This window comes from Tachypleus tridentatus, chromosome 8 (genome assembly GCF_004210375.1).
Source record: "Tachypleus tridentatus isolate NWPU-2018 chromosome 8, ASM421037v1, whole genome shotgun sequence".
In the NCBI taxonomy this organism is placed as follows: domain Eukaryota; kingdom Metazoa; phylum Arthropoda; class Merostomata; order Xiphosura; family Limulidae; genus Tachypleus; species Tachypleus tridentatus.
Genome location: NC_134832.1, coordinates 119,004,164 through 119,017,762, shown reverse-complemented (window position 1 = coordinate 119,017,762; position 13,599 = coordinate 119,004,164). Strand labels below are relative to the sequence as shown.

Here is a 13,599-nt window from a genome sequence, read left to right as displayed (position 1 = left end):
ACGGTAAGGGTGGGCTAGGCCATTCTTATATCTGTTTTGTTACCACTTGTACTAGTTCCTTAAGTCAATTAAAGTGTTCATTTTGTAAAACATATTTGAAATAATAAAAAAGTTATGAAGAGCATTTTATAGATTTTCTGTTCCTACTTAATAAAATAAACTATAATAATAGTAATAAGTAAAGCTTTATTCACAGTATTAGTACAGAACATAGGTACAGAAGCCCTCCATTAGTTTATTCGAACTGTTAAGATCATTTTATCATATGTTTACAATATAGGCCAGGGAGAACACGTCTGATATAATAGTTGACAGAGTATAAAACACGAACATGATGAAAGGCGATTTCCGTGGAGCATCTAAGCAAAAGTACAGTTGTAGACCTTACAGTATGTAGGACATACCATATATTTTTATATGTTTAAAACATAGTAGAAAAGAAGACGAAAATCACGTTTTCGGAATCTTTTTGCTACAGGTTGGACAGGTTTGTTGTAGACGTTTACAGTAAATTAAATGATATTAAAATAAAATATAAATGATATAACATTGACTTTCGGTAGTGTTCGCTTCAGATGCCCCGTCCTAACTTGAGTTAGCACCTTTTTTTCTTCCTTGTCTGCTTGGGAAGAGAATAAAATCACTAATATATTTTAACCAGCCTTTTGGAAAGTTACAGAAATTCTTATTAAAAATATTTATTTGGATTTTGAAATTTTTTTAACTTGCTATATGACAGCCTAATTTGATTTAGATATGTAAATAATGCCATAACATTACATTTAATTTATTCAGTGTTGTAAAGTAGGCCAACCATTTAATGATTATATTACACATTTTTTCTTTTCACCAAAGATAAAACTGAGGTGACAGGAACTTAATTAACGAATTAAGTCTCTACTTCATATATTGTATTTTCAATTTTACCTTTGGGGAAAGTAATATAAATTTTCGATATAACCATTAACCCTGCTAGAGAGAGTCTTACAGAACTCAAAGTGTCACACGAATAACATTTATTAGCTTCATTTATTTATTAAATATGTTCCTTTATGAGTTTGTTTATTTTAATATTCATATAATGCATATTTTTCTTATATGTTTCACACATAAAAAAAACCCAAAGAAACAGAGTACAAAATGTTTTATATGTGCAGAAAGCGCGATCTGATTTAAAATAAATGGACAAGAGAGGGCGCTACCTTAATTATATATTTTCACTGTACTTTTTAATGTATGAAATATTTGAAGCTTTAGAATATCATTTTACAAATTTACAAAATACAGGCCAGATCAGACATTAGACTATTACAAAAGTATTGCTTTTATCTTACAGTATACCCGATTGGAAGGTTTAACTTTTTAACATTTTTGTGGAGAGAATGAAAAAACATCAGGCCAGTCAGTTTCTGTAAAAAAGATTTGTTGGAAACGACACATCAGGATTAATGTATTAAAGTAATAATAAAGATTGTTCTAGCTCTAACACCAAAGAAGATGTCATTGACAAAGAAAATAACATAAATTGTAGAAACATTAAAGAGGATCTAATTATTAAAAAACGAAAATCTAACATTAATACATATAAAGACGTACGGCCATATTTATTCTATTTTTCCCCTTATTTATATGTTGTTCTTTTCTATTACATTATTAACTCCATAAGAGCACTACTGATATTTTAACATGTGGTAGTTATATGTTTCTATACTTAATGATGCTACATACAACTAGTGAAACGAAGTAAGTTTTAACAAGATGCGTTTAAACATATTTATTTGTTTACACGTAAAGAAACTGTATCACGCACTTTTCTTTTTACTGTGCTATGGCAGTTCTCTTCTCTAATGCCAGTAGAATTACAAATATACAATTGCAAGTAAAATGTTACATGGTCGTTCGAGAAATATTTGAAACTATTCTCAATCGTTGCATAAACATAAACATAACTCAAGATATGTGGTAGTATATATATAAGTTTTAACAAGATGCGTTTAAACATATTTACTTGTTTACACGTAAAGAAACTGTATCACGCACTTTTCTTTTTACTGTGCTATGGCAGTTCTCTTCTCTAATGCCAGTAGAATTACAAATATACAATTGCAAGTAAAATGTTACATGGTCGTTCGAGAAATATTTGAAACTATTCTCAATCGTTGCATAAACATAAACATAACTCAAGATATGTGGTAGTATATATATATGTGATATACCTTTTTGAGCCTCTCATCTAGCTATCCCGTTTTTAACAGAGCTTTAACAGATGATAAAACGGAATGTTAGATCTTCATTTTAGAAGAAAGTGACATTCGAGAGATACGCACTAATCTGTAATGTCAAACACGTCTTTATTTTATTTTTAATAAGATAGTGTAAAAACAGATTGTAAAGCATGTTTCTAAGTGGCCGGTTATAATAAAACAAGTAACGCTTAATGTTGAGCCGGTGATGAGTAACAATTAGGCCATGGAAACAGGAAATCATGCAGTTGATGTCACCGGTCTATTGTTGCTCCTGTACATGTTTGTATTTTTCCCAACGTGTGTATTGTTGACAGAATATACTTACATTCTGGCCATTATTTATAATAAGGACAAATACATTACATATTAAATATAACACCAATAATGAAGCTACTGAGTTAATAATGTGAAATGCGAACTCAAACCGCTAAAACCAGGTTTCGACACCCATAGTGGGCAGAGCACAGATAGCCCATTGTGTAGCTTTGTGCTTAATTCTAAAAAATGAAACAAACAAAATGATGTGAAATTTGTTCGGCAAAACAGAAAGTTAAAACAATACGGATATAGTGATTTTGGTTGTTATTAAATGTACGCGCATCGATTAATTACATTATGTGTTTTTATTTTTTGCACAATATTGTGAGACTGATTGTTTGATTAATGTTTATTTAATAAACTAGCCTCGGTATCAGTTGTAGGAGGTTTGTAATATAAATGTGTTTGTTTAGCAGGAGATTGTTGCAGTAAAATCAGTTTGAAATAAAGTCACAGCGTTTTGACTGCTCATCAGAAACCCTCATATCTTCAATTATTATTTACTGGCATATTTATTAAGATTAAGAAATCTCAAAATATCTGTTTTCAAACATATATTTGAAATTGACCAATATTTAAATGTACAGCGTGAAAATTAGCTATTCTATCTCCCATCTAACCACATTTCTCATTATTTTAAGTATGAACAAGGTTTCTTTTGGACGGTGATTAGCTCACAGTGACACTTAACATCCCAAGTGGTAAAAAATCAAACAAACTTTGTTTATTTTTATATTTCGGAATTTCACGCGGAATTACATGAATGCTTTCTGTTAAGGTTGTCCCTAATTTTGAACTCATATACTAAATTAAAGGTGCCTAGTCAAGCACCTACTTCCACCTCTTACGCTACTCTAGTCTGATCGAATAGTCAGATGTGCACGTTTGCTCTTGCAACGCGCCCACGACTTTAACGTGCAGAACGAGTTTTAGCGACAAATGGGACACGAGCCATGGATTCTTAGGTTCACTCTCCGGGCAAGCTAACCACTATGCCCCGTTCGGACGGTAGTAAAACAATAAATAGATTACTTATTAACATTTACATAAAAAAAAAAAAAATCAGTAAAGTACCAAACCAGTGTTAGTGTGTGTGAGGGGGAGGAAAAGCAAACTTTCACTAGTTGAACTATTAACATAAAACTTATGAAGATACAAATATAAGGTGTCATTTAATTTGTCTTTTATACGCTATGTAAAAGATGGATATGAATAGTTATTTTCTACACTAGAATGGGGTAGTGTTTTCTTACCTTTTATGTTTCTTATTCCCTGATTAGTGTATATTTATTCCGTGAACTATTAGAATATGTTCAGTTTGACTAATCATTATTTCTGTGTAGAGTCCAATGGTTTAATTTCTCTACTGGGGCATTTAAAGTTTATGTTGTTGGCCGGGCAACGATGCGGAGAGCCGTTTCCAAGAGGACCGACCGAGCGTAGGACCAGCCTATTGGCTTAGACGCGCCTAATCTGGGGCGGGACTCACTAGGCTTGTCACGCACTTTCCTCACGCGCACTACCTTTTGCAATAACAACAGTTTACATGTGGAATATTGTAGGCATTGGATCTTCTTTTTAGTCCTGCTGTCCTCACTGACAGATAACAGGTCATTGCTGACGAATGCAGGTTCCGCCCGGTTGTCGATTGATACAAATTTTAGTGCACATTGTTAGAAACAGGAAATCTAGTCTAGGTTACCACAGTGTCGCTGCCCCTGGTCGAGAAAAAATAGCGGCGATTTTTAATTCGGGTCTCGGGCACAGGTGATAACGGTCAGCTTTAGATTGTCTACGTTTGTAGCATAGTCACCAGCGCCTATTACAGCATAAGGCGTGAGTGGGCAGTTTTGGTCAGCCAACTGTAAACATGGTCAGTCTAAGGTGGATATTCATTGGGATGTCTCAGATAGCAGCTTGGATTATAATAGGTCAGACCAAGGTAAGGTTGGTTTTTGGATTATAATAGGTCAGACTAAGGTAAGGTTGGTTTCCAATATCATATTCTTCATATTTTTCAATTGTTTTAGGGCTGAAGGATTTATTATTAAAAAAACAACAATTTAATACGAGTACTTATTCCGAGTTTTTCTTAGGTGATATTTGCCCTTCACTCAGCTGCACATCAGATGACTTCTAATACTAAAAACAGGGCTTCGGTACTCGTGGTAGGAAAAAAAAACAGATTGCCCAATGTATATATTTAACAAAAACCAAACGAATATTTTAACCTTTCAGAGAGAATGTAGACTTCTAGTACTATCTAGGTGTTATCAACTTTAAAGTTTTTAACAGTTCAAAACTGGTGAGTTGTTGACCGTAACCTTCTAGCATGCTGTTTAATTATATCTAAAAATAAGTTTTAGATAACACCTAGAATATGAATGTACAATACATTCGGTAAAAAATTAAAAAGCAGGTAATTATGAGGCAAATATTTTTGTTTGGTTTGTTTGTTTGTTTTTTGAATTTCGCGCAAAGCTACACGAGGGCTATCTGCGCTAACCGTCCCTAATTTTGCAGTGTAAGACTAGAGGGAAGGCAGCTAGTCATCACCACTCACCGACTCTTGAGCTACTCTTTTACTAAAGAATAGTGGGATTGACCGTCACATTATAACGCTCCCACAGCTGAAAGAGCGAGCCTGTTCGGTGCAACGGGGATTCGATCCCCGCGACCTTCAAATTACGAGTCAAGCGTCCTACCCACCTGGCAATGATGAGCCCACATCGCTAAAAAAAACCCAAAAACAACAGATAGCTGGTAATTAGAAAATGTACGAGAGTATCATTCTAGGCAGTTAGAGAAATATGTTAAGGAATGATTGGTTTGTACTAAATATATTCGTGCACAAAATAGTCGCTTATCTGTACACGATTTTATTTAGATACATTTTTGTGAACAGGTATTATAATTCCGAGGTTCATATATCGCTATAGAAACATGGTTGTTTTCGTGTTATGTACATTCTTGAGGAAAGGTGCTATATTTCAGTGTTTGGTACATCACTGTAGATAAATTGCTAGTTTTATGTAAAACACATCTTTATGGTAAAATGTTATAGTTTCATATTTGATACAATTCTGTAGACAAACAGCTAGGTTTGAGTAGGTACATCTTTATAGAATGAACCAGGCTTGATTCATCCTTGTACACAAGCGGCTAGTTTCATGATAGGTATAGTTATGTCTTTGTAGAAATGTGCTACTGTTCTGTGTTTGGTATTTCCCAGTGGACAAGTGGCTAATTTCATGTTAAATATAACTTTGTGGAAAGGTGCTCTAGTTCTGTGCTTGTTATATCTCTGTAAACAAGTGGTTAGTTTCATGTTAAAAATGTCTCTGCGAAAATGTGTTATAGCTCAGTTCTTGATACATCCACGCATTCAAGTAGCTATTTCATGTTAGATACATCTTTGGAGTGGAAGTTGTTTTCGTATATAATATATTCCAGTGTACACGTTATGCATGACAAATGATAAAAATAAACAAACATAAAAACAACATATGGTATTACCGACTGTTTATCGCAAGATTTTGCGACTAAGTTTTTCTTATGTATACCACGTTGTTTCCCCAGATCACTAAAATTAAGATAAATAATGAGTGTTGTTTGTTTGTTTTGAATTTCGAGCAAAGCTACCCGAGGGCTATCTGTGCTAGCTTTCTCTAATTTAACAGTGTAAGACTAGAGGGAAGGCAGCTAGTCATTACCACCCACCGCCAACTCTTGGGCTGCTCTTTTACCAACAAATAGTGGGATTGACCGTAACATTATAACGCCCCATGGCTGAAAGGGCGAGCATGTGTGGTGTGATGTAGATTCGAACCTGCAACCCTCAAATTACGAGTCGAGCGCCTTAACCACCAAGCTATGCTGGGCCTCATGAGTATTGTTATTTTCTATTATGTATATTTGTAATCATTACATTTTTCATTTTATTTCTGTAGCATTTTAATACTTTCAACAAAGTCATGTCGTCTACAAGTATTTTCCTGGTGCATTCTTGTATGAACAGTTTCGTAATGGTTACAATGTTCTACGAAGATTGCTAGTTTTTGTTCGGCGCACCTATCTAGATAATCCAGGTAAAGCTGCAATATGTCCTTCAACATTAGAGAATACCTTCGTGGTTTAACCTTTTTCAAAAATTATGGAATTCTGTGGTATATTCATGTACATAAGTGGATAGTTTCGTGAGAGATGTATGTTGGGGTAAACCAGTATTTTTAGGTATCTCTGTCATACTCTTTCCTCTGCACCTGGATATATATATGTATATTATCAACAATGACAAGAATAAAAGTATCTTTAAAAGTACAACAACCGAAAGACAAAACGTTTTCATGACGCTTCCTACGTTTTACAAAATACTGTCGCACCTCAGAGAGAGAAAACAGTTTTAGAATTACTGGTGCAGATATCCAACTTGCATTTGGTTTTCTGTTTCCATCTAATCCTTGAGCATTATAAAGATTAGATATTGACTGTACTTAATGGAATAATATTGTTATAAGTTTAATAAGGATAAAAACGCATTACAAATACAGAGGCCTGCTATGGTTTTATTGTCATGACATTTTTACATGCTCCACAGTAATTCCTATACGATGTCTTACATTTATGTCTATTCTTCTCCATCAAGTACAGATTTATCACAAAAAGTCATATTTACTTTTACTTAAGAAAATCATTTTCGTTGAAATCGGGTCGGATTTTGTTATGCTTAAAATATTGACAACCACATTTCTCAAGACCAATCGCGACATGAAAGTTTTATCGATCATTCTAAAACCCAGACATAATAATAATAATGTTCATTGTGGTGAACAGAATAATAATTTGATCGAAGTAAAACTTTTTCTTCCCAATTTATAAAAAAAAGTCCTTATGAGAAAGAAAAAAATATTATTTTCTAAAGCTACATAGCTGAATTATGGGAAATCAGCTATTAAACCAAGACAACTTTTATGAAGTTTCAATTCGTAGGCCCGTGTCATTTAATGCTGCATAGACGTGCAACACTTTAACCTGGTTGAAGAAGTGTTTGTTTGTTTTTAAAATTTCGCGCAAAGCTACACGAGGGATATCTGCGCTAGCCTTCCTTAATTTAGCAATGAAAGATAGAAGGAAGGCAGCTAGTCATCACCACCCACCGCCAGCTTTTTAGCTACTCTTTTACTAATGAACAGTAGGATTAATCATCACTTTATAACGCCCCCACGGGTGAAAGGACGAGCATGTTTAGTGCGACGGGGATTCGAACCCGCAACCATCATATTACGAATCAATCACCATAACTACCTGGCCATGCCTGGCGCTTGAAGAAGTAAAATCATGTTTCCGTCATTTACAGTGAAGTCATTATTATTTCAAAGTAGCAAAGGTCGCAGCAGTTACTTTACAGATGTGTCTCGTTGTATTCATTGTGTTGGATGTATATATGGTTTTCAGCTGATTGTAACAGTTTGAGAAATTTGTGCTCCTGTGGTAAACTTGAGAAATTATGTTAAAAGTTGGCTTAGTTTTACCACTTATCTTTCCATGCCAGCGAATAATGAAGTACGTGGAACTGTTGAGGTCCTGAAACATCACATGGGTTTTAGTTAGAGCTTTTACACATAGAGTACATTTACTTATAGTCTAGTTATAAAGAAAAATATCAATTTGAAGTTGCAGAAGTTGCGAGACTTTGGCACCAACGTTCACTGTTAGTATAAATAACACAAATTTCCTAATAACTTAGCATATCCTGTAACGTAGAAACCACACATCTTAAATTAAAGGAAATGCACACATAAGATGTTGAAGCTGCGTGTGGTTTCACTGTGAAGAAACGCTTTCACTCCCGAATTGTTGAATTTCGCGAAAATCTTCCTTAGCTGTCCCTAATTTTGGAGTGGTAGACTAGACGGAAGTCAACTAGTCAATATAACTCACCGCCAACTCTTGAAGTACTCTTGTCAAGTAAAATAGTGGTATTTAACAGTCACTCTTATAACACACCAACAGCACCGAAGTACAGAGCTCGACTTGTAAGGACTGCACCATGATGATTGGATTGCCTACTAACAATATTCATGACAGGACTCCATAGCTGGAGGGAAAATAGGTTGTAGCGTGTACCACATTACACAGTGTTTAGCACCTATTGGCAGAATGCAAATCTTTTTAGAGTTATCTGTTAAATACACTGCTGGCCAAAATCTTAAGGCCAATGAATATAAAGAAAAAATATGCATTTTGCGTTGTTAAACTCAACCACTTATTTGAGTAAAGCTTCGAAAGATGAAAATAAGAAAAGCGAAAAAAACAACAAAAACGTTTTTAGCATTTAATAGGGAAAATGTAAACACTATGAAATTTGTCTAAATACTAGCTGGTCAAAAGTTTAAGACCATACCAAAAAGAAGACCTAAACAGGGTAGGAAATGACCAACAAAACGTCTCAGTAGTGAATTGCACGGTCATCATTGCGAATAACTTCAAACATTCGCTTTGGCATGGTCGATATAAGCGTTTGCAGAAGGCTGGCTGAAATGTTTCAGCGTTGTCCTGCTGAAAGATTCAGTCATTTCCACACAAGCGAAGACCTTCAGTCAATAAGGATGCTCTCTCCAACATGCCAATCTAGCCAGCTGCTGTTTGACGCCCCTGTATAACTTGAAGCTCCATTGTTCTATGGAAGGAGAAAGCACCCCAGATCATGACGGAACCTCCTCCACTGTGTCGTGTAGAAAATGCCTCCGGTGGGATATCCTTATCGTGCCAGTAACGTTGGAAGCCATCTGGACCATCCAGGTTAAATTGTTTCTTATTAGAGAACAAAACCTTCGTCCACTTTTCTGGGTCCCATGTTTGGTGCTTCTCAGCAAAGTGTAACCGAGCTGTTTTGTGGTGTGGAAGGAGGCGTGGTCTTTGAAGACGTTTACGGTTTTTAAAGCCTTTCTCTCGTAGATGCCGTCTTGTTGTTCTTGAGCTGCATTCTGCGTCCATAAGGGCCTTAATCTGATTCGACGATCGGCTGGTGTCTTGCCGGACACCTCGTCGAATCTTCCTGCTCAACGCCAACGAAAGTTTCTTGGGCCGTCCACATGAGATTCTCGTTTCATATTCCTTAGCTCGACAATTCTGCTACGTTCAAACTCTGTCAACTTTTTAGCCTTCGCCATGTTTTTAACTAGTGTAACACAGGAGATGTCAGTGGAAAATGTTGACAACGCTAATGTTCGAACACAAATGACTAAAATTCGTTACGTGTTTACCGATTAACGCTTCGTTTCAGTATGGTCTTAAACTTTTGACCAGCTAGTATTTAGGCTAATTTCACAGTGTTAACATTTTCCTCATTAAATGCTAAAAACATTTTTTTCCCTTTTTTTAATTGCATCTTTCGAAGCTCTACTCAAATAAGTGGTTGAGTCTAAGAACGCAAAATGTATGTTTTTTCTTTATGTTCATTGGCCTTAAGATTTTAGCCAGCAGTGTATACTGAAAAACTTACTGTTATTTGAGAATTCGATGTCTGTAGAAGATTGATTTGTATTATAAAAATTTATCACTCTTCCCTTTATTTAAGCGAACAACATTTCTGCCGTTTGTTTGGAATTAAGCAAAAAGCGATACAATGGGCTATTTATGATCTGCCCACCACGAGTATTGAAAGCCGGAAAGGGGGAATTTCTGCTGTAATTTTACTATTTATCATGTGTTTTTCTGTTTATTTCACAACCTAAGTTAGTTTAGACTAAAAGAACATTTCTTTTTTGCTGATTTTAATTCATAACTTATATTAACTCATTATTATTGGAGATACTTGTGACAGTTCTGTATTTGTAACTCGTGTTACGACTGACTAAACCTAAAGAACAAATTTTGTTGATGAGTTACTATAATTTCGATAATAATGATTAAGTTACACTTTTCCGTGAGTATGAGAAGGAGAGGTGAGACTGTGTTAGCAATAAATATTTAATAAACACAATACTTAAATCAACAAGTCTGGAAATGTTTGTACACATTATATCGTCATTATTGTTTGTTTGTTTGAATTTCGCGCAAAGCTACACGAGGGTTATCTACGCTAGCCGTACCTAATTTAGCAATGAGAAGACTAGAGAGAAGGCAGCTAGTCATCACCACCCACCGCTAACTCTTGGGCTACTCTTTTACCAACGAATAGTGGGATTGACTGAACATTATTACACCCCCACGGCTGAAAGGGCGAGCATGTTTGGTGCGACGGGAATTCGAACCCGCGACCCTCAGATTACAAGTCGAACGCTTTAACCCACCTGGCCATGCCGGGCATATCGTCATTATGAAAATGAAGAAATACATTTTGTAACGTTAAGATATAGCTCTAATAAAAACTGTTCAAATCAACCAAGTCTGGAAAGGTAAATATGCAACATCTCCTCACCATAAACACGAGAAAACATTTCGCAACGTTGTTTAAAGAATACTTCACCACCCCCATTTATAAGACATTCCATTTACATCCATTTAGTTTATGCTCAAGCAACTGTAACCATTTGTAAACCTCGCCCATCATTGTTGTTTGTTATGTATTTCTGTTTACAGCTGTGCATAAAAATTACTTAAAACCAAGTATCCAAGAAAATTGAGATAATTTTGTAATGATTTTTATCCAAGTCCCAAAAACTCTTTTATTTTTAACAGACACTTACTTCTGACGCCGCTACATTCAGCTTAAAATTATTTAATTGGTTAAATATCAACGAGAATTGTAGAATACGTGTGCTATAATAATACAAGGTCTTTAATTACCCGACAGTAAGTTAGGTGACAGTAGTTACAGTGTGTGCCAAATTATTACGCAAGTTTTTCTTAACAAAAATCTCAAAAGGTATAGTTTTGACTTGGATGAAATTTATAAAGATTAATTATCATATTATCATACACAAGTTGCGCAATTTTCATTAAAATCCACTTACAGATAAGAAAATTATAAGAGGTTTTTTAAATTAAATGTTGTGCATTACAAAGTGCCAAATTATTAATAAAGTTTCTGCCAAATGGGTCTAAAGCACAGAAATAGTAGCTGATGGAGGTAATAATAAATCAACCTATTAATTGCTTACTGTTTGTATACTATATTAATTATTAATAAAGTTTCTGCCAAATGGGTCTAAAGCACAGAAATAGTAGCTGATGGAGGTAATAATAAATCAACCTATTAATTGCTTACTGTTTGTATACTATATTAATTATTAATAAAGTTTCTGCCAAATGGGTCTAAAGCACAGAAATAGTAGCTGATGGAGGTAATAATAAATCAAAGTGACGCTTAACACATATAAGGACCAAAAGAGGATAATTTATTTATTTATTGATATAATAATCATTTTTGACCTGACTTCGATTAGCTTATCATCAATATAACTTGTCAGTTTTGAATGTCTTCTGCTTTAACATCTCTTCCAAATGATAGTACAGCATCCAAGAGATCGTTATTTGATGTAAATTGCCTTCTACTCTTACGTATCGTAAGTTTCATGATATTCTCAAGGTTCCCTATAAGGTTTATAGGAGGCTAGCCATTACTTAAACTGGCTACTTTTGAAGCTTAGCTATTAAAGGTAACTCAGTGTGCCACAAGCATCATGAGATGCATTATTTAGCATAAAATGACCTTTCTTTTAAATCCCAAATACTTACTCTTATACCAAGGTTCTGAGTCGTCCTTAAGAAATCTAATATTGTCTTCAGAAGTCATTTTTACATCAACAGGTACTCTAAATTGACCAACAAACGCATTGTAAACGATATCAGCGAAAAACATTACTCCCCCTTGATGACTTCTGGATAGGGCTAAAGTACCTTTTGTAAGCCATCCTCTGATCCACCTATCTGAGCCATCAAGAGTTACACGATACTTATCTCTGAATAAAATTCTTGAAAACTGGGTTTTAGATACCGGCGAGCCCATGAAAGTCGCTGGATTTTATGTGCGGTCCTCCATGGTGGTTGAATTACAAGTTTAACAGATTTTGTAACATTTCGGAGAACCGTACATCATGATGATTTTGGAAATTTGGCGTCTTAAAATCGCCCGTACTTTTACTTTATCAGATCTTGCCCATTTAATTTTAATTAATTTTTTCCTTTAGGAAGACTATTTACAATTTTGTTCTTCTCTTCTGATGTTAGATCCTTCCTTTAGCCCATAGTTTCGATCAAAATCTGCAACAAGTAAAATTTATTTAATAATTTTGCACTGGGTAATTCATGACCTTTGAGAAAACTTCTTATAACCTTCTTATTTATTGGTGGATTTTAATGACAATTGCAACTTATGTATGATAATATGATGGTTTGTATACATAAATATCATCTACATCAAACATATATTTTTGAGGTATTCGTAAAAACAAAACTTTTATAATAATTTGGCACACACTGTACATTGAACTACAACAAATTGTCCAAAAAATGAGTCCCTCGCTGGGAATCGGCAAGTCTTCGGATTTACAACGCTGAAATCGGAGGTTCGATTCCCTTTGGCGGATGCAGCAGATAGCCCGATGTGGCTTTGCTTTTAGAAAAACACACATTCATACCTAAAAATCAAGGTCCGTTATTGATTTAGTTCATTAATATTTCATGAATAAAATTCCATCATATAGGAACACAAATAGTGTAAAACTAACTTTGCTAAGTTGTATTTTGAAGAATGTGACATCTTGTTTTGCATCATAAAAATATTATAAACTGAAATTCCGTTTCTTATAAATATAAATGTTTAGAACAAATCAGGTGGAACAGATCTTTTTCCATATTTTGGTTCGTCACTTTAAACCGTACGTGTAATTGCTTAGGTAAGTCATTTGTGAAGCCACACTTGTGTAAGAGCTCAGCCAAAAATGTCAAGCTAATAATTTCAGCTTCAAAATAAGATGGTAAATGAATGCCGACAATAGCTGCCCATATTTGTTTTGCTATTGGCTCATAGTATATTGTGCGTATGTTTCATTACGAGTTCTCTCTTCCTTATAGTATCATGACTCAAGAG

The 13,599-nt window shown here is 34.7% G+C and overlaps 1 protein-coding gene across 2 annotated transcripts in view; it reads left to right on the top strand.

The window, feature by feature from the left end:
* The first annotated feature begins 4,099 nt into the window (after positions 1-4,099).
* The window catches only part of LOC143223329 (A disintegrin and metalloproteinase with thrombospondin motifs 16-like), a 57,054-nt gene continuing 47,554 nt past the window's right edge, over positions 4,100-13,599 (top strand). The window contains exon 1 of one of the 2 annotated variants that reach the window (XM_076451186.1): positions 4,100-4,506. In XM_076451186.1, the coding sequence (XP_076307301.1) occupies positions 4,435-4,506 (72 nt within the window). In that variant the 5' untranslated portion in view covers positions 4,100-4,434. The remainder of the gene's footprint in view (positions 4,507-13,599) is intronic. The other variant, XM_076451187.1, reaches the window with a different exon arrangement.